At 43.2% G+C, this 22,106-nt stretch overlaps 1 protein-coding gene across 6 annotated transcripts; it reads left to right on the forward strand.

Annotated features, from left to right (window-relative positions):
• The first annotated feature begins 1,220 nt into the window (after positions 1–1,220).
• SPRY4 (sprouty RTK signaling antagonist 4) lies at positions 1,221–20,988 on the forward strand. Of its 6 annotated transcripts, none has more exons than XM_061617002.1 (5): positions 1,221–1,545; positions 4,424–4,520; positions 5,816–6,044; positions 12,939–13,100; positions 18,772–20,988. In XM_061617002.1, exon 5 carries the CDS (start codon positions 18,818–18,820, stop codon positions 19,706–19,708), a length of 891 nt encoding a protein of 296 aa, XP_061472986.1. In that variant the 5' UTR covers positions 1,221–1,545; positions 4,424–4,520; positions 5,816–6,044; positions 12,939–13,100; positions 18,772–18,817; the 3' UTR covers positions 19,709–20,988. The 6 variants fall into 6 exon arrangements, with proteins under 6 accessions (XP_061472986.1, XP_061472989.1, XP_061472987.1 ...); XM_061617004.1 differs by lacking the exon at positions 1,221–1,545 and adding an exon at positions 2,562–2,741; XM_061617005.1 differs by lacking the exon at positions 12,939–13,100.
• The last annotated feature ends 1,118 nt before the right edge of the window (positions 20,989–22,106 follow it).

Raw genomic sequence — 22,106 nt, forward strand, 5'->3', positions numbered from 1 at the left:
GCCCTGGATTACATGATGCCAGTATATTCTGTCCCAAGTTTGCCTTTTTGCCATTTTCTCCTTCATTCCCTACAACAAGATGAAGGGAGCAGTTAAGAACCTTCACCCCTGTAAATGGAAAGGGAGGTTTGGGGAATTACGGAAACAGTATTCCTTTTCAGCCATACATTTTTCCTCTGAGTGAAAAACACGTTTTCTCTCTCTCTCTCTGACACACACACACACGCCCTGGCACTAAAATCCATGTACTTCCTAAATGCTTTACTGCCTGACATTCTTCTAGGATGCTTACTACAGGATGGATTTTTAATTGCAATATTTTAACTTTGACTTTAACCTTGATCAATGTTATGTCTGATAGTGTGTTGTTGTTTTTAAAAAGTAATGCATGGACGGAGAGATTGCAAAGGCCTTTGCCTATATACAGTAATGCCACTGCACTGTATTTCTAGACTGAAAAAGGTTCAAAGCTACTTGAAATGAAAAGAAATGTAAGAAAGCAAAAGGAATTTCAGGTGGTTGTTTTTCCTGTCACTTTAGTGGCCCTTGGGAAATAAATAGAGCCTGGATGGACACAGCAGAAATGGCAGCCTTATTCAAGTGAGGCGGGAAGAGGGCAATGGTCTCTCCCCCCCCCCGCTTTCCTTTGAGAAGGCCACTTCAAACTGTCGGCTTCAAATCCACAAACAGAAAGGCCTTCGCCGCACTTGAAAGGGCAAAATCAGAAGGCATCGCCACCGCGGCACCGGGATCGCCCTTGATTGTTCTCGGCTGGCTACAGAGAGGGTGGGCTGCAAGCTGTCATGACAGTAAACGGGGCTAGCGTGCCTGGGAAGGGAGGGGTAGGAACTCTATAGCAGCTGCAAGGAGAAACAGCCGGTAAAGGATCAGAACCAACAGCATTCATCCGCACGGAGCATCTCTTTTAAACATCGTCACAAGCTCATCTCTTAATCATTAGTGCGTAAGTCAAGCCTTCCGCTGTATGTCCAAGAGATAAATTACATCCTTCCACCACGTCGGAGTTCCCTTTCTTTCTCTCTGAACTGTACATCCACTCCCTCCCTCCACTGCAGTTTTGCTTTTACCTTCAGCCCAAGACTTGGTGAGTGTGGTGCATGCGCAGCTGGCTGCAGCTGCCTCCTTTCATTCATTTTTTTTTTAAAGCACCAACCTACCATCCATCCTTAACTTGCAACAAGTTCCCTTCCGGCCCCCCATTCATAATGAGAGCGGAGCATGCGCTCTGGAACTCCAGTGCCCACCCATTCATAGAATTGGGAGGATAAGCATGCGCAGAAGAGGTCCTTTCCCTCCCATTCATAAAATAGCCATTTTCCCAGGCAGCAGTTGTTGCAACAGCGAGGCGAAGCAAGGGGAAGCGACGGCTGCTGCTGACAGCGCAGCACTTGTAGGTCGTTCCTTGAGAACCCGGGGGTGTTCCGTGCCAATTTCCCCCCCCCCCTCGCAGGTACAGCTCGTCATCCGTCTCGGATTTAGGATTAACTCGCCTGTTGAGAGATGATCTCGGCTGGATTATTTAAAGTAAGTAGGAAATTCACCTTTGCGGGTAAATACACGGGGTGAAAGAAAAATAATGCCCCGTAGGGGAATTATTCTGTTCCCTTTCTGGTTGACTTTTCTGCGAGAAAGGTGTGTGTCGCTCACTTACCTTTTTTTTTTTTTAAGATAAAGCTAAGTATCAATTAAAAATAATTATTATTGGTGCTCTGCTGGTGAATTATCATTTTGGCTTGGCGTTACTGCGATCGCTTGCCGTTCTCATTAACATCGGCACTTGGGCATGCAGACAGTATTTTAGCGGCTATCGGGACGTGTTTTAGGATTCTCTTCCTTTAAAAAAAATCTTAACAATCCCCTTCCCCAGTCCAAGCGGAGTTTGTCTTTTTCGGCGGGGGAAGGGGGAACGGAATCTCATTCCCGTTTGCTGCGAAAGGAATGACTAAACCCACGCGCGCCTCCGGGTTGACAAACCGAGAGGTACCCGAGCGCTTGCGAGCCGACCGTCTTCTCCGTTTGCGTCTCTTTGCGTCTGTCTCGTTAGCCTGAAGTGGCTCCGGAGCCTTCTCCATAATAGGGCACTTTAGAGGCGAGCCGCTGGAGCGTCGGCTCCTTACTGCCTGACCTTTGCTCCCGTGCATTTGGCTTTCAGGGAACAGCCCTGCAGTGCCGCCGCCTCCCTCCCTCTCTTTAATTTTATTTCAGTCTCCCTTTTGAACCTTTTGTTCATCCACCTCCCCCTCTCCTGGGGGGGGGGTCGCAGGGAGGGCTGTTTTGTGTATGTGGGTGTGGGTGCTGCTCCGGCTTTGAACTTGGAGATTCGACTGGGATTGTATCTTGGGCTGGAATAAAACTGCGCAAGGTGGGTGCGCCAAGGTCTCTTCTGTACCTGTGCGCAGCAAGCATGGGGGGGAGGAAAGAGAGAAGGGAAAAATAAAGCATGGATCTCTTGCTAGGGCCTTCTCGACCTATTGCGTAGTACAGATAGCTAATAGGCTAGGCTTGCGTTTTTTGCTGGAACTAGCCGTGGCGTCACACAGCCTCGCAGATCCAGAGGAGCCTAGAACCCCTGGCAGGTCTGGCTGTCCACCCAGGACCACGGCAGGCAATCGAGGCAGCAGTAGAAGCACCGAGGTGTAAGGCGAGGGAGGTCTGAAAGGAGGGCCAGCCCGGCACAGAACTGCAGACCTCGTCAGTGGACGTGCAGATGGGCATCATCGGTATGAATCCTGGGTGGGGGAGGCAATCAATCTCTTACCCCCCTCTTTTTTTTTCCTTGAGTGGATAGCGTGCATTGCATTGCAAAGGAGCTTGACGTTCCTGCAACCCAACCTTCCCAAGGGGCTTGAAATGTCAATGTCAAATCTTCCCTTGCTAAACTTAGGTGAGGTAGAAAAGGAGGTTTGCTCAGATGGTTTTCCAGCCCACCCTCCCTGCTTTGAGATTATTTGGTTTTTTAAAAAATGGAGTACTTTCTAATGCTGTTGTTCAGATCCTTTCTTTGAATGGCTGCAAAAGAGAAGATGGGCTGTTTGCAGAGATCTTCAGCTTGGGTTTTAAAGCTTCCCCTCCTCTCTTCAGTCTCCTCTCCCCCCCCCCCCGCATCCCTAATCGGTATGTTCAATATTTAACATAGCTTCCTCGATGTGTTTAAAAGGAGTATTGTAAACTTGCACACTGAATCACAATGATTTCTTCCACGGGCTTGCTTTCACCAACTCACTTGTCCTTTAAATATGATATGAATGATAGAAAAGTGTGTAGGGGGAAAAGTGATTGTTCTCAAGCTATCTCCCTTCTGAGGATGTCTCCATTGGATAAATATGTTGCTTTCTACAACCTACTCTGTCCCATTCATATCATGTGTTCTGGTTCGGTATTGCCACATTAAATAAAACTCATTTTAAAATCAATGCCATCTTCTCGGTGGCTGGGGAGAACTATGGCTAATCTCTTAAAGTATAAAAACAAAAGTGTTTATATTAAGTCACGACTAACACTCTTTATGCAGGATGATATGTGACTTCAAAAAAATCGCAGCAAGGGGCCTTTTTTATTTATTCCCTCACAATATTGATTTCCCCCCCAGTTTTCTGGCTCCAATTAAGCATCAAATTCATTAAAGTACCGAGAGCATCATTTACCAGGTTCTGTGTTATTAAATTTGCCTCTCCCCTTTTACAGATGGGATTGTGGAGGTTGTGGCAACCCTAAAAGCCTTGAAAGCTGCTCCTAAACATGCTTACTCAGGAGCAAGGCCCACTGCATTCAATGTGCCTCGTAAGTGTGCTTAGGGCTAGGCACTTACTACAGGCTCAAGTACTTTGGCATCTCAATCATTAATAGCCAAAAGCTCTGATATGTTTGTCACTTTGAAATCAAGTATTGTTTGGCACACATTGGAGGACAAAAATGAGTTCCCAGAGAACTGGATATCTTTTTTTTTTTTAAGTGCCAGCATTTGAATGGCAATAAAGAACAGTTGGCCACAATCCTCCAGAATGGTTGTTCAGTCACTCCAACTTCCATCATTGCCAACACCCACTTTATGCCTTCACTGGTATGACTCTTCTCAAGGACTTCGTCTTTCTTGTCAAGCTTATTTACTCAGCTTCTCCCAAAAGGCAAGGCTACTGCACGCAAGAGCCACTCAATTCCCTTGATTTAGTAGGGCATGGAAAATATGAAATAGTCGATGAAGAAATCTGAAACCAGTTTGCTTTACCAAAGGATGTCGTTCAGACCTAATAAGATATAATATGGGGTTGGAAGCAAATCCTTTAATGCACACCTGCTGATACATTTCAAGGGCCTGCTTTAAAGTAGCTTATAGTCTTTTAACACGCTTAGATATTGTGAAGGTGGAGGCTGACTTTTCCTTTCTGCCCCCCTTCTCCCGCAGCGCTTACAAGTAATTTGAGTCTTGTTAACAACTGCTCCTTTGCTACCGTTGGCTTGGTCAGTTCAAGAGAATCTCAGTTGCTTCCTTCCAGTGAAAGGTGAGCTGCGAAATCCTTCCGATGCCCTTCAGGGTTTTCCTGCACTGTGATTCAGTCTTCCCTCTGCATCTTTTTAGTCAAGGATTGGTTTTCAAGCTGCTGTCCACACAGTCAGACCTAGAAAGGCTTGTAGTATAATTACCCTCCCTCCAAAATGCATCACAATATAGAATCAGAATGGTTCTAGGTAGATATTTTGGTCTGATCCAGCTGGGTCCTCTCCTTCTGAAAGGTGACACTTTACATTCTCTGGTAACTGTATAAAACAAAATGCTTACAGCAGTCCAAATCCTAAGAGCTGGGATGATCTTAAAGGACATCTAGGCTCACCCCCTGCTCAATGCAGGATTCAACTGCTGCATCTCTGACAGTAGGCCTTCCAAGTTCTGCTTGGAAGCCTCCAGCAAAGGAGAACCCACCACTTCCAGAGGCAGTCTCTCTTTCAGTCAGGAAGTTTATCCCAATAGTTAGCCAAAACCCCTTTTCCTACATTTCAATCTATTAGTTCTAGTCCTGCCATCTCGGGCAATGAAGCACAAGTCTGCTTCATCTTCTGTAGGCCAGCCCTTCAGATATTTGAGACTGGCTATCATATCTCCATATAATCTTCCCTTCTCCAGGCGAAATATACCCAGCTTTTTCAACTGTTCCCCATAGGACCACACAAAGTGCAGAGCAATGGAGGCGGAGGTAATGAGGCCCCATTGTCCCATTAGATATTTGCTTGGAAATCATCTGAACTTCCAGCTAGGGATTCCTTCTGCTTTGCTTCCAGAAGGTTTACTAGCTCAGGGACAGATGTGAGATTGCAGCCATTATCCCATCAATCATAGAATTATAAAGTTTAAAGGGGCCTATAAGGCCATCGAGTCCATCCCCCTGCTCAATGCAGAAATCCAAATTAAAGCATACCAACAGGTGGCTGTCCAGCTGCCTCTTGAATGCCTCCAGTGTTGGAAAGCCCACCACCTCCCTAGGTAATTGGTTGCATTGTTGTACTGCTCTAACAGTTAGGAGGTTTTTCTGATGTTCAGTTGAAATCTGGCTTCCTGCAACTTGAGCCTATAATTCTGTGACCTGCACTCTAGGATGATTGAGAATACATCCTGGCCCTCCTCTGTATGGCAACCTTTCAAGTACTTGAAGGGTGCTATCATATCTCCCCTCAGTCTTCTCTTCTCCAGGCTAAACATGCCCATTTCTTTCAGTCTCTCCTCATAGGGCTTTGTTTCTAATCCCCAATCATTTTTGTTGCTCTCCTCTGAACTTGTTCCATTTTGTCTGCATCCTTCTAGTGTCCAGAACTGGATGCAGTACTCAAGATGAGGCCTAACCAGTGCCGAACAGACAAGGACTAATACTTCATGCAATTTGGAAACTATTCTTCTATTAATGCAGCCTAATGATAGCTTATTGGAGTGACACCTGCTTGTGTGATGGTGTTTTGGCTTTTTAAAATGAACTTGCTATAGCATCTTTTACTATTCCTGTGCAGCATGACAATTGCTTGACCCCTCTTGACAGGTAAGCTGTATCCTGTTTTCATTATTGCACAAACAATGTGCACCCTGCATTTGCTCAGAAAAGCAAGAACCTTCTCTTCAGATTCTTTCCCTGTTGCCTTTCTCATTTCCAGAAGTTCTTTTGTTCAAGAGGAATGAATACTTTCTTATTCCCTCTCAATTCATGCCAGGCTTCTCTGGGACATTCAGCAAGAGCAGTTAAAAGTTCCATAGCTATTGCACGTTTGCTCAGTTCAGAAGGCTTCTACTCTTTCTTGACCACTTTTCTTCAGGGGGGGAGGTAACTTAAAGGTTTTTCCAAGTTTCTCATGACTGACATTAGCATGGCTTTGCATTCTCCTTCATAATCATCATTAAAAAATGTAAATGTACTGCCTTCAAGTCGATTCCGACTTACAGCGACGCTATGAATAGGGTTTTCATGAGGCTGAGAGGCAGTGACTGGCCCAAGGTCACCCAGTAAGCTTCATTGCTATGTGGGGATTCAAACCCTGGTCTCCCAGGTTGTAGTTCAACACCTTAACCGCTACACCAAACTGGCTCTATAATCATCATTAGATATACCTTAATCAATTCTGAGGGTACAGTCAAGCTCAATTGGACTTGGAAGTCCTTAACCAGATAGTGCTCATATGCTTCTGTTTGAAATATAATTCTTGGGTAGCATCCTATGAAACATGCAAGCTTCTTACTTGGGTTTATAGTAAGGGGTTATGATGATGGAAAAGAGAGGTTATGATTATGAGCCAGTGTGGTTACAGTGTTGGGCTAGGGTGGCCCAGGTTTGAATCCCCACCCGGCCATGAAGCTCACGTTGGGCCAATCACTATCTCTTGGCCTAACCTACCACACAGGGTTGTTGTTAACATAAAAAGAACTGGAGGGAAGAACCATGTACACTTCCTTGGAGGAAAGATGGGATATAAATTACATAAAAATGGAAAGCCCACTCCTTTTCATTTTGAGTAAGTAATGGAATGTTTCCAAAGGTTCTGGAGAAGAAAGGGCTAGGGGGTGGTTTGGAAAAAAAGTCTTAAGTTTTGTCTTTAACCTAATTATGTGAATGCAAACTAATTTTAGACTGTACATCTGATTTTTTCCTCTGCTATGTAATTGGTACTCTGACTGGAAGCCACTCCCAAGTTAGTGTGCATAGATTTCTGGATGAAAGAGGTGATAGAAACCCATGACTGTACTACAGTGGTTCCTATACATATTTCCCGTTTTGCCTGAGGTGATGGCACTTTGGTGGTCAGAGCCCCATTTTGGACAAGCCATTGAAAGGAAGGCAACCGCACTGGATGGATGCATTTCCTACTGATGGAAAGGAGTGGTGTTATAGCTCAGTGTGTTTAAAACATATAACCAGTTAATTTAAGTCATCCATTTGAGAGGTGCTGTCATGCACCATTGAGTGCTCCATCCATGCCAAGACATTGTCACAGTTCAGGGCTTGAAGCTAAGGTCTGCTGCACTACCTGAGAAGTATGCTGCTATTTCTAAATCCTGACCATAAGAGTGTGTGAATGTTCTAGGGATCTCTGGGTTCTCGCACTCTCTGCCTTGGAAGCAGTACAGAAAGAAGGAAATGTCTGACAGATTTCCATATGTAATGGATCTACTTCTTGTACAACAGACTGATTTGCACTGGAACTATTATTAGCCTTGGATATTTACAGACAGCTATCCTTGTTATTTCAGCATACATCTTAACACAGTGCTTAGCCCACTGGGTACCATTGTTGCACACCTGGTTTATTTCAATAGGGCATGTACACAGAAGACCCTCTGAAATGAATTTCCAGGGCAGTGTGTCTGGTGGGTTGCATTTTTTTTTTAATATTTCTGTTGTCAACCCCATTTTTTCTTCTAAGGTTTAGCAGTCTGTACAGGCTTATTTATTTATTCCCAGCCATTCTTTCAGGGAACTCGAGGCATATAATGGTTTCCCCCACTTTATCCTCACAACAACCCTGTGAGGTAGCTTAGGCTGGGAGATAGCAATTAGCCCAAGGTCACTGATTGAGCTTCCTGGCTGACTGCATATTTGAACCCAGGTCTCCATTGTCTATATCCAACACTCTTAACACCGTTCTGGCTCTTGGTTAATGCTCCATTTGTTACTTATTTAAAGCATTTCCCTCCCACGCCCCAGTTCTTCAGCTGAAAAAAAAAAGGCTGTCAAGAATGGCGTACAAAATATCGATAACAAGTTCCTGGCCTCAGGCTTTCAATCTAAAGGACACTACATAAAAGGAAAGGGGTTTGGGAAGGAGGAGGAAAAAAGCAAACTCAGGCATAGTTTTTACTTGTAGAGTTCTTGTGATGTCCTACTGAAATGGAAAGTGTTCAAGGACAGGAGGTGCCATAATTTGCTGGCCTCAGGTGCGCTGATGGAGTGGGCCCTGCATCCCATCTGTCCCTCGGCTGCTGCTAGGTGACAATGAAAAGGCTGCTGATAGGTGACAATGGAGGGAGGAGCCTGACAATGTTGGTTGGTGACTTCCCAGCAAGGTGCATCTTTCTGGGACTTGCATTATGGCAGTCTTCACCAACCTGGTGCCTTCCAGATGTTTTTGACTACAACTCCCATCAGCCCCAGCCCGTATGGTTGCAGTCCAAAACATCTGAAGGGCACCAGACCAGTAAAGGCTGCCTTATGTTCTGTGTGCTATATTTTTGTGGGAGTCAAATTCATATTTGTATTTATAATGGATGGATTATCAATTATAAACTGATCACTATCATTCTCTCCTCATTGCATTCTGTATTCAACAGCGGGGGAGTACCCAATGCTTTAGCCCTGCTGAAGCTAAGGAGATGTGAGCTTGACCCATGGAAGTGTGGAATACATAATAAGAAGGACTTGATGTCTTATTTTTCCCCCACAGGCAAATAAGGAGTTTTTTGTTTTTATGACAGTATATTATTGACTTAAATGCAATTTTGGGAGGATCTGCAGTTTGTCCTATTCTCTCTTGACAAATCTAAAGTAGGGAAAGATCCTTCTCTGTGCCCTTCCTGGGTCACTGTAAATCCTCATCGCATATAGGGAAGTTCAGCAGATGTGGTTAAAATGGGGAAAACAAGGATTTGAAACTTCTGAGAGATTACTTGAAATGATCTGTCATCTTCTGGAAGTAACTTGCATGTGATATGAGTTTTGCTGGAGGAAACCAAACACAGATTCAAAAATTCATACTTTAGCTGGTGTTCCTATTACAATTACTGTACCTAATTTACTTTTCTTAGTTTGGGGGCTCCAGTTTACAGTGCTACTTGTATCAATTTCCATTCTCAGAAACAGGATTCTTATGACTATAAGAGAATTCAGTTTCAATCAATTTTCATTTTAAATCTGTGAGAGCTTGTACATAGGCATACTTAAGGACAGCAGTCTGAAACACTACTTGATTATTGGGCTGTGTCTTTAAAGGGCAACGTTTGAACTTCAGCTTGTGTTGAACCTGAGTGTGCTTGACTCAAATCCTGAGGTGAAATACCAAGTTTGGAGAGCAGTGGCAATGCATCTAAGACAAGTTATAACAAGATCTGCCCTTTCTTGCCCCATTGCACTGGCAATCCCTTGAAAAGCCCCATAGCAAGGTTGAATTAGGGAGTCAAATGCTAGTGGTTTAAAAAGAGGTCACAGCGTGGCCCTCTGTAATTTTGAAACTGCTATTGCATCTCTGAATGCCTCCTAATGCTGCTTACTGAAATGCTGAGATGGCTGTACAATTGACAAAACACTCACATCTAACCTGAATCTCTCTCTTTTGTGCTTGGAGACGTCACCAGAAAAATTGAAGGGACAAGGCCTCCCTCCCTGCCTCTTTTTTGACCTGTAAAACTTAGTGTCCAGCTTTAGCGTTGAGCTCTGCCCCCCCCCAATTCTGCCCCAATACTCTCTAGCCTGGTTTGCGTGTCACGCTAAACTATAGTTTAAAGTGAACACACACTATGGTGGTGCACAGGGCTAAAAGGCTAAAATCATGGGTGCTTTGCTCTGCCCCTGCCATGTGACATCTGAATCTTGAGCTGTATCTAAGATCTGTTCATGGAGTTCTGCTCATGGTTTGTTTGGCAAGCCTGGGTTTGGATGTAATGCTAATACAAATCCTGGCTTAGCTCTTGTTAATGCACCAGGAGCAGGCACGGGTGAGGAATGAAGTGCCTCCAATTTTAGCCTCCATGCACCAGTGCTCACCTTTAAACCAGAGTTGCACTTAATTGTGGCTTACAGTGATATGTGAATGATTGTGTATGTGAAGTGATTTGTATAAAGGCATATAGACCCCATGGCCAAATATACCACTTCTCTGTATGGCCTTTTGAAATGCCTTTTGAAATATTTTACTAGTTGTCAACTTGTTGCACATTACATGCACTTCAGTGCTAAGCTTTCAGTGTTTTAGTCCAATATGCCTAGTAGGGGCTCAGTTTTTGTCTCCTGCATAACACAGAGCCTAAGATCTCCCATCAGGTCTTCCAAGGTCACCTAAAACACCCAGAACTTGCAAACAGTGTTAAAATCAGCTTCCTCTGACTTACCACATCAGCAAACAAATGTTTAGCTAGCAGTAATGTAGTTTACAATATGGCAAGAATTAGAATACTTGGGGGGAAAGCTAGGGTCTTCCAACTGGGCTAAAGCACATGTCTAGTTCATACTTACATGGAATAACTTCTACCTTCAAAGCAGAATTTGTTATATCTTGCTTCTGTCTTTGTGTGTCCCTTTATGTCCTTCATGTTTAGTCATTTCAAACTTTGGCTGTTGTGCCCATCTTAAAAGTAGATCAGTGAATGGCCTGAAGATGTAGTTCCATCTCCTGAGGCTAAGCTGGTCTGGACAAGCCCATGTCCTTGAATGGGAGACCACATCAACCCCATGTAAACCACTGAGATCCATTTGGAGGGATGGATGGAATCCAGATGTAGCAAAATAATACAATGCATTACATATATAACATGAGCTGAAATAACACCTTTTTGGGACTGATGTCAAGGATCTTCAGTGAAAGCTACCAAACAAACTGGAAAACCTAATTGTAACAAACAAAATGAATGTGTGTTTGTTGTGTAGGGGCTCCTTTGCTATTTTCTTCATTGTGCATAAGCCCATAATGCTTCTTAGTTTGGAGCCATTTCAAATGTGCAGAAATAGCATGAAGTCCCACTCTTCAGAATGCTGGTGGAGAACTGTATGTTTGATGTTCCATACATCATTGTAGGCTTTTAAAAAAACTTTCATGCATGTGGAAAGCTAGCATGTCAGGAAAAAGATAGGGACAAATACTCTTGAGTTTTCCATCTGCAGCAAACTTTTTTTTAAAATGGGAAACATTCAATACATTCTCGCACTTGCATTCTAAAGTGATGCTATCCAGGATGAAATGTGGTACCTAGGGTTTCTGCATATGTACTTAGTTAAAATTCAGTTTACAAAGGTGGTGGTAACTGTCTAATTACAATGGTCTTGTTAGCCATAACACTTTCTGCACAGCTATACATTTCGTTTCAAAAGCTATACAATACATGTTTAATGTTCCAGTTAAAGGTATATTCTTTCAAGTCTGATCGGATGAGTCTATTGACACTGAAATAAAGGGCAAGGGGTGAGCTGTCTTAACCTTACTGCTTTTATCTGTTTATATCAGCATTGTCATAATAGTCAATAGTCAAAGCTGAAAGCCAGCTCCTCAACAAAAATAATACAAATCTTTAAGCTGCATAGTTTTCCTGCATATAATCCAGGCAGGCAATTAACTCTGTATTACGGATAATACATTCCAACCTTCAATAAATACCTTTGACATTGGACCTTTAAGCAAAAAAAAAAATGCAAATTTCCCTAAATCCACACTTATTGGCAGTTTTTTGGTTGTGCATGTAGCTTTTTTGATCAAGCTTTTTTTTGTAGAGGATTACAGGAATTTTAAAATTCCTAACTTCAAGAGGTTAGTTGACAACAGCTTTTTTTTTAAAGGATCAGATTATTAATATTGAGTGATTGACTTTTCCTCAAAGTATTGTTAAAATATGGCATTGGCATAAAGGGCAATGGCACCAGAAGCTTATTCACTGTTGGCCAGAGACAACTTTTACCTTCTTGTTGCTGGACTTCCTCTGCACACGTTGCTATCAAGCTTCCAGTATACTGTAAAGTTATCAAGAAAAATTATGTGCAATATGTCCTGGCAGTAGCTGGAGCTTCCTCAGATTGGAAGTGCCCAGTGCTCCAAAAGACTGAACCAAATAATTATGCTGTTGTGGTACACAGTTTTTGTTCCTCATAGAAAACCGTTGAAATTAGTTTTACAGTAGGGCCCAGCTCATATGGCAGGTTCCGTTCCGGACTGCCGCCGCCAAGCGAAATCTGCCGTAAAGCGGAACGCATTGACTAACATTGTCTAAAACGGTGCCCAATGCCCGAAAAATGCTGTAAAAGAGGAACAAGCGCCGCAGGAGCGGGGCCTTTCTGCAATTGACAACCGCCATATCGGTGGAACACTGCAAAGTGGAGCGCCGCAAAGCAGGGCCCTATTCTATTCTTAGTTCCATGCTATTCCCTTATCCACACCAAGTACTTGTTGACGATCAGCTAAGAGCATATGTACTGTTACTGCTGCTGCAGAAGCACAGTCACTGTTCTATATAGAGGCATAAAATTCCCTATCCAGGATTAAGCTCAGGAGAAACTGGTTCTGCCAGTTTGCAGTAGAAACCTACTATGCTCAGCACTGATTGGCTGGTGTTTGCAGCATCACAAACCCACCCACCTTGGAGCATTTTTTGGTAGCTCTTTTAAAATGCATTTTCCTCTTGGATAAAATGAAAAGGTGCCAAATAAATGTTTAAATGAATCAGCCATACTATTTTTTTTTAAAAAAAGCTGGAAAGCCTGCCTAAAGATTTTGGGAGAAGAGGCAAAGCAGACAGCTAAGGTCAGCACTGCAATTGCTGATAAAGGACATCTGCCCCAATACATTTTGAAATGAAGAAGAAGAGGAAGGAACACTCATCCCTCAAGAGAAAAAAAGTTCTGTTTTTAAAGGTACATCTGTTTAATTCTATGGGCAGAGAACCAAAATCTAACCAAAGTAAAGCATTTTACATCCCACTGGTTTCATAGGGGAGAGTGATTTAAGCATATGCTCTCCTATTTGAAGTAAGAAAGACTTTAAAATGCTTAGGGTTGCAGTCCTAGACAAAAGTAAGTTCCATTGAACTTAATGTGGCTTATATCTAGATGCATACAGAATTACACCTCTAAATGTGCCATGTGTCTGTGTCTCTAGCTGGTATTTTGAGTTATTTCTCTTTTCTCTCTGTGTGTGCATTACTTATTATGAGGTTCACTATGCTTGTCCTCATCTTTTTCTCTGGCTACTAGAACCTCTAGTTTTCCTCCATGCTTGCTCATTAAAGCATTTCTTTGCTTCCACACAATTCAACAGCCTCCCTACTTACCCTTAGCTAGGAGTAGGTTTGGTTGGCTGCTTCTTTAAGTTGATCTTTAAAAAGCATAATTAATAAATAATATAAAGGTCACTGCAAGGAAGTGACAGCTCCACCAGAAAACAATGTGTACTCTCTAAATTTGAACCAAGCCATTTCCGCTCTTTGATTTAAGTTTAGTTGCTTCCTGTGGTTTCATGTCCTACACTACAGTTGAATCTCTGGATGGGCTCCAGTATAAATTGCACTCTTCCAATGAAATTAGAGACTAGCAATAGATGGGTCAGCTAGTAAACAGCATTTAAATCAAATACTATGCTGCTTGGTGTTTGGATGAAAAATAGTCTAAATATTTGAAAGGATTTGGGGCCCTCTACTCCAATTTTCAGCTAGGTCACCAAGCTCTGCTTGCATACATCTACTATCTGCTCTCTGAAGTTATTTTAGCCTTCTGTTACTTTCTAATCATGCACTGAGGACTAGCAACAATTTATCCCACCCTTCTTCCCAAACTGAACCTAAGAGATCTGCTTTTAAGAAATTTATCTTCTACGTGTTGCTGTTACTGGCAAGTGGGATGTGAAATAGCAGAAAACATTGGCTGTGTGTGATCTTAACACTGAAGGAGCTGAAGTGAGCCTCTTTCTTAATGCTGAAGAAGGAGCTGAAGTGAGACTTAGTGCTTATGCACTCCCTGCTCCTCCTTCAGCAGTCACAAGTAGGAGATCAAAAGCTTTTACTTCCATTTTAGATTGCCCACCGTTTAGCATTAGGTCTGAAATCGAAACGGTGGTTAATCTTAACTATGGCCAAGCCAACTTTAAACCATAGGTTATGAAGCTGATTTGCTTCAACAAACCATAGTTAAGATTAACCACAGTTTAGGGTTTGAATATAGCACTAAACTGTCAGCAATCTAAAATGGAAGTGGCAATCTGCTCCTTATGTTTGCATCAGAGGAAGGGAGGGACTGTATTGTGTGTGACTGCAGCTATGTCCTTCACAAGAAGTTACTGATTTGAAGTTAGACAGTGTTGGGGCAAGGAATGTAAAAATGTAAATGTACTGCCTTCAAGTCGATTCCAACTTATGGTGACCCTATGACTACGGTTTTCATGAGGCTGAACGGCAGTGACTAGCCCAAGGTCACCCAATGAGCTTCATGGCTATGTGGGGATTCGAACCCTGGTCTCCCAGGTCATAGTCCAACACCTTAACCACTAAGTACCCATTATATCACTGCTCCATATCTCTATGCCATTCTGCCTCTTCCAAGCAAGTGGGATAGAGCTGAAGTAAACATTGCTTATAGCTTTTGATTATTGTTATACTGCCCTTGGCTCCTTTGGGAGGAAGAGTGTGATATAAATGTAATAATGAAAAAATAATAAAGTGAAGTTAATGTTTAGGGCATGAGTTAACATGTGAATTCCATGCATGAGATGTTGAAAACTGCTGATGTAAACATTAGGATGGTGTGGCTGTTTGTTTTTCTTTACTTCTGCAGTTGGGGATTCTGTGTTTTCATTTGGGTGGATGAACAGCCAACCTTTCTAAACCTAACAATCAGTTTTCCATCTCCCATTCATAAAATAGTTCACGGTAAGATGATAACACTTGTGCTTGACCAGAATTACAGGGAGTAGGGGTTTTCATATTCCACATACTTTGTTCTCCCCACCCTTGATTTTTATGTGTGGATATTTTAAATGTTTGCTTTTAATTTGCTTTTCTCAAACCTTTTGGTCCTCCAGCAAAAGGAGTGAACAAAGACTACAAATTCAATAAATGAATAACCCTCATTATTATTCCTGTTTATAGATTAGGAAACTGAGGTTGAGAGCTGGCAATCAGGAAGGTACATCCAATAAGCATGTGGCTAGAGTACATAGTACCCCTTTCCCCATCCCCGCCACTGAAGTTTCATCCAGATCCTTCTCCCAATTCTACACCCTAAGGCTCCTACCACAAACTAGTCCTGCCCTAGCAATCCCTCTCCCTTCTGCAGACAACAAGTCCCCTCAGCTGATATACAGGCCTAGCACCAGCAGGTAGCCAGGTTGAGCACTAGCTGAAGGCCCCTGCTGCCAGGGCTGAGTGGGTGTAGCTCCCACTCCGCAATCTGCGCTAGCATCAGGTCACAGAGCATGCACCCCGTGACCCAATGCTGGTGTGGATCACAGAGTGGGAGCCACCCTCCCAAACAACACCTCCACTGCTGGCTGGGTGCGCCACTTTTTACATTGCATTACTGCTACCAGGGGCTTAAATAGGCCCGGTTGTGTCAGCATGCTAGGCGTGCATGCTTGCCATCACACAAGATGTGGGGGCATCAACATGCTCCTGATGCCATCTTGGGTGATGGAAGGTGTGTGCACACAGTGCACTGATGTGGCTGGGCCTATTTAACCTCCTGGCAACAGTAGCAGCTGTGGTGCTGCTGCCGCCTTTGAGGGCCTGCTGCGGTCTGGTGCTGGCCCTGCTAATATGAACACCTTCTCCAGCTCACCAAAGGTCTCTTCCTTTACCCCATCAGTTTACCACTCCCACCCATTAACATAGCTGCCCTCAATATTTCTCTCAAGACATGCCTCCATCCTGCATTCAATTTTTTTTAAAGCTACCTTATCAGATTCATTAGTGCAGGGGAAAGCAAGTGAAATATTTATTAAACATTGTATACATTTCTCCCTCTTCTTTCTCTAAGACAGGAGTACTAACCCGTAGCTCTCCAGATGTTGTTAGGCTCCATCTCCCATCATCTCCAGCCACCGTAGCCAATGGTAAGGGCTGATGGGAGTTGTAGTCCAACAACATCTGGAGGACCACAGATACCCACCCCTGCTCTGAGGAGCTCAGGGCAGCATATATCATTTCTCCCATTTTAACCTGATGACAACCCTGTTGTGAGGCTGAAAGAAAATGACTGGCCCAAGGTCATGAGCTGGGGCTAATGGAGGCTGTAGTCAAAAACATCTTGAGGATACCAGGTTGGGGGCAGCTGCTCTAGCCTAGGGATAGCTGACATGGTTCTCCAGACTGCAAGTCCCATTAGTTCTAACCATTGCCTATGGTGGCTGGTGCTGATGGGAGCTACAGTCTAACAACATCTGGAGGTCTACAGGTTAGCCATCCCTGTTTTAGGTACTTCTAAAGATGCCAGTAGACTTGAGTGTTCCTCTTTCTCCACAGCTACTCAGCTATTCAGTTCCTGAGAATGGGAAAGAGGAGGTAAATGTTGTATTTTTGAGCCCAGTGTTTGTAGACCTAGTTCCAGTAATGGGCTACACTGAAGTTCCAGCAGCCCAAGGCCAACATGAAAATATTAGTGAGGACTTTGACCCTCCTTTCCAAAGAGAACAACACTTTCACATGACAGAAGTAATATGACAGAGCCAGTGCTGCCCTATCAGCTGCTATTAAGATCAGCAGAGGAAAAACTAGACCAACCTTCCTTGATATGATATCCTCCAGATATTGTTGAATTCTAACTCCCACCAATCCCAGCCAGCATAGCCAATGGTCAGGAATGATGAGAGTTGTAGTCCAAAATAACTGGAGGGCATCAGGTTGGGGAAGGCTGACCTAGATGGAAGTATGTGTTCACCAAAACAAGCATTTGAATACAGACCAGTAAATTCAGAGGCTTGGACTTGGCACCCACCCTTTTTGTTGTCATTAAAAAAGAAACCTGTAGTTGGGAATTAATGCACAACACATAGCCTCATAAGAAATTAACAGTGTTCAGTATGAACATGTGTGTAAACAGGATTACTAGGCTTGGTTGGTGTTGGATTGGTTGCCTTGGTATGCATATTCACATGACTGATCTTAAAAAAAAACCTCACAAAGGTAGATCTATTTATTTATGATATTAATATACTACTTTTTTGAGGTGGCCCTCACACAGTGGTTTACATAAAACCATAAGTTCAAGGTTCTGTTTTTGGTGTACAAAGCCCTATACAGCTTGAGACAAGGATACCCGAAAGACCGTCTTATCCCTTATATACCAAGTCAATCATGATGCTCTGCAGGTGAGGGCTTCCTGCAGATACCATCTTATCAGGAGGTTCATTCCGCACAACATAGGAAATGGACCTTTAGTGTGGCAGCACCTACCTGTGGAATTAACTCCCCTTAAATATTACACAGGCACCACCTCTGTTATCTTTTCAGCGCCTACTGAAAACCTTCCTCTTTCAACAAGCCTTTTAAGTAGAGACATTATCCCAGTCTGCTACTGTGTTGGAATTGCTTTTTAATATATTTTAAAGCTTTTTAAGCTTTAAGACAAATAATTGGGTGTTAGAATAAATTAAACCGGAACTATCACTAGAAGCTAGAATGATGAAACTGAGGTTATCATACTTTGGACGCATAATGAGAAGACATGATTCACTAGAAAAGACAAAAATGCTGGGGAAAACAGAAGGGAGTAGAAAAAGAGGAAGGCCAAAGAAGAGATGGATTGATTCCATAACGGAAGCCACAGACCTGAACTTACAAGATCTGAACAGGGTGGTTCACAACAGATGCTATTGGAGGTCACTGATTCATAGCGTTGCCATAAGTCATGATCAGCATGAAGGCACATAACAACAAAAAGCTTAAAAATGTTTTTAAACCTTTTTAAAGGATAATTTTAAGGATGTTTTGTTGTAATAGATTTTAAAGCCTGTTTTTATGATGTTTTAGAGTGTTTTTGGTGTTTTTGTTTGCTGCCTTGGGCTCCTACTGGGAGGAAGGGTGGTATATAAATCTAATAAATAAAATAATATGTACGGCAACAATATGCATTAATGTTTGGTGATTTTAAACATTCCTTTCTACGTTTAGGCAGCATTTTTAGCCAAAGCAGCAAACCACAGTGGTGTTACAGGCACTCTCATAGCCATCCCTTCCAGAATGCCTCACTTTGAGGAAGGACCCCCTTAGCTCCTAGGGTGGAGATGATAGAAGAGAGCCTTGCCAGGCAGGGAGTGGCAATAACAACAGGGCCAACTAATAGAAGAGCTGGTTCTGCTCCCTGTGATGGCAAGCATCACTTGAAATGCCACCACAATGCATGCCAAAGTCCTCTCAGTGACAGTCTATGTTATCTCTTCCACAGGGATGACACCACAAAGAGTTACACTGCAACTGGCTCTTTGACCAGTCCTGGCAAAGGAACAGCTACAGCAATTAGGCTTCAATGAAACTGTGACAGTAACAGTTAATGCCTGAACTCTTTTTGCTCTTTCTCCCTTTCCTTCAATCTTTTTCAGGACACTTAAAAGCTGTGTTTCCCGGTGCTGAAGGACAGCCTGAGCAATGGAGCCTCGGATGCCCCACAGCATTACCATGGTTCCCAATGCTACTGTGGTCCAGCCTCTCCTGGACAGTCGTATCCCCTATGGCAGGCTGCAGCACCCTCTAACCATCCTGCCAATTGACCAAATGAAGACCACACACATTGAGAATGACTACATAGACAATCCTACCCTGGTCCAGCTGGCTGCTCAGAAACATCCTCGGGGCCACCATGAATCCACCCACCCACAGCGATGCGAGCAGGACATCACCCACCCATGGATCTCTTTCAGTGGACGGCCCAGCTCCATTAGTAGTAGCAGTAGCACATCATCAGATCAAAGGCTTTTGGATCACATGGTGCCAGCACCAGTGGCAGACCAGTCCTCCCCAAGGGCTGTCCGGATACAGCCCAAGGCAATTAATTGCAAACCCCTGGATCTGAAGGGACCTGCTTCTCAGGAGCTGGACAAGCACTTTTTGCTGTGTGAAGCCTGTGGAAAATGCAAGTGCAAGGAGTGTGCCCTTCCAAGGACTTTGCCCTCCTGTTGGGTATGCAACCAGGAGTGCCTGTGCTCAGCTCAGAACCTGGTTAATTATTCCACCTGCATGTGTCTGGTGAAGGGCATCTTTTACCACTGCACCAATGAGGATGATGAGGGCTCCTGTGCAGACCACCCCTGTTCCTGCTCCCATTCAAACTGCTGTGCTCGCTGGTCTTTCATGAGTGCCCTCTCTCTGGTCCTGCCCTGCTTGCTGTGCTACCTGCCAGCCACCGGCTGTGTAAAGCTGTCGCAGCGATGCTATGACCAAGTGAGTCGGCCTGGATGCCGGTGTAAAAATACAAACAGTGTGATTTGTAAAGCATCACCTGAAGGGAAAGTTGGCAGCAGACCAGAGAAGCCATTTTGATCTCTGGAGAGAGGAGTATGGCATGGGAAGTGCAGAAAAACAGGAAGGGAGTTTCAAAACCTGTGGTGCAAGTACAACATGTTGTCAGACTTTTGCTTTCAACAAAGCAAAACCTCTCTTTCCAGGAACTGAAGCACTTTGGATTATATAGGGGTTATGAAGTGGTGATCCGTACTTATACAGTGGGACTCTGAAGGACATTTCTTAATATTTTTGCAGAGCAAAGGCAGACAGCTACTCTATAGGGCAATTTGAAGACTTCTTCTGTTTGGTTCTTAGTGTAGGTTGATTGCTAAGTCTACATACCACAATAATAATTATCAGATGGGCTTGGCAGGTCCATCAGCAGCTGAAACGGGATTCCTGTTCCTATGCAGTTCACAGGCCCCCTTCTTCAAACTTTTATTTATTACCTGTAGGCTTTTGGCAGTAAAGAGTTAACCTTCTCGACACTTTAAGAGGAGCAGCTGTCCACCACCTCATTTCCCTCCCCCCCACACACATTGAAGACAGCTATTGAAAAATGTATTTCTATCTGTCTGTTCCATAAGTCCTTTTCCATTGGCCCCTGTAGACAGAAATGATTGACCTTGATAGGCAGAAATCAGCACATGCTATGGTTTACAGGAGGTGTGGGGAACTTTTGCTTCTCCAGATGATGCTGAACTACAGCTCCCATCATCTTTGGCTATGGGCTGTGCTTGCTGCCTCTGATGGGAGCTGTAGTTTAGCAACAGCTGAAGAGCCAAAGGTTCCCCACACCTGTTTTACAGCATGAAAAGTCTGTTACCACCTGCTCATTGATGCATATCAAGCTGCAGTTAAGGCACAGATAGAAAAGTGGGCACCCTACCAGTCTCCCCTTTTTAAGGCTCTCTTTTGCTTCATGGAACAAAGAATGCATCCTGGCTAGAGGATATAAAAATAGGAAATTCCCTTCATCCAGCATCAGTTGGCTGCTGTCTCAGGTGGAGTGTGTGGGGGTGGGGGTGTGCGCGCATGCACACATGTACCTGAACTGAATTTCTTTTTGTCAGTGACAAGAAAATCTCTAATTTGCAATTGCTGAGATGGAGATAATCCACTGACTTCAGTAAAGCTATTCCAGAGTAACTACATCCTAAGGCTTTGATTCTTAAAATGCGTTGGCATCCCTGTTCTTTCTATGAAGGTCCCACAGAAAGGATTCTTGAGAGTTCTGGCCTCTTTTCAGTAACACATTTTAGATGCAGTTGATTCTGAGCACGTTTTATATCAATAAATTATATTGCTTAATCAAATGGCATTTATATATGTTGGTTGTTTTCTTAAAAAAATGCAAGATATCAATGCAACCCCAAACTCCCATGAAAGGTGGATTTGTTGTTGGCCAAATGGCATTTGCTCAGTATTTGAATTCTCACTTTTATTGCTGCTGATCAACTTTTGTCTCCTGTATAATTGCATGCTTTTGTAAATACAGAGAAATTTCTAAAAAAGAAAAAAGTCTATTTTAGCGTTAAGTACTTTTGGAGTGGAGGGGGATGAGCTAGAGGTTAATATTTGTAACAAACTGCCCACAATTTTCAGTAGCCAGCTATTTCCAGCCTCATCTATACACTCATAACAAGGTCAACATTCTTGCATGAGGAGCTGTTAGATTTCTGCTAGGAGGGAAATATGGAAGAACCCCTATTCTGTTGACAACCACAAGGTGCTAAATGGAAAACAATAGTTCACTAATATATAACAAATCAAATTGAGTATTTGTTGCATGCAAAAAAAAGCTGATCTTAAGTCTCTGCTAGTTTTATTTTTCAACCTGGAATCACTACAATTTAGTGACTGTGCAAGAACTGCCTTGCTTTAATTAGGCAAGCAGTAAGCAAGACCCATATCAAAACTCCCAGCAAATCTGATTTCTGGTTTGAAATGGAAACGCACAACTACTGACAGTAGTGAACCATCTTTTTTTGAAGCGGGAAGGGAACACAAAATTTGTTTGCTTTTACTTATTGTGGGGTGACTTAATTTTTTAAAAAACTGTATATATTTATTGGGAAATATTTTTAATCTTCCTTTTTATATTTATAATATGCTGGTTATGTACATAGCGTTTCACAGAAAAAGGGATACTACATCTATGTTGTGAAGATACTGATTGCCAAGAACACATTGGCTACATCCACTGGGAGCATCTACCCATTGAAACAAATGGGAGATATGTTAAAGAGTGCTGTGGTGCCATTCCCATTCATTTCAATGGAGAGTGTTTGATATGTTCCTGCTGGATTGTGCACAGCACGTTGTACATAGATATTCTTGCACAAACTTGAGGGAACCATGCAATGGGGAAGTGGAAAGAAGAAAGAGAAACTTAGCCAAACTAATTGAATGTATAAATCATTGTAGCTTTCCA

Source organism: Rhineura floridana, chromosome 3, assembly GCF_030035675.1.
Source record: "Rhineura floridana isolate rRhiFlo1 chromosome 3, rRhiFlo1.hap2, whole genome shotgun sequence".
Classification (NCBI taxonomy): domain Eukaryota; kingdom Metazoa; phylum Chordata; class Lepidosauria; order Squamata; family Rhineuridae; genus Rhineura; species Rhineura floridana.

Coding starts and splice junctions, on each gene's coding strand:
- SPRY4 (XM_061617002.1), top strand. CDS start 18,818: ATGGAGCCTCGGATGCCCCACAGCATTACCATGGTTCCCAATGCTACT.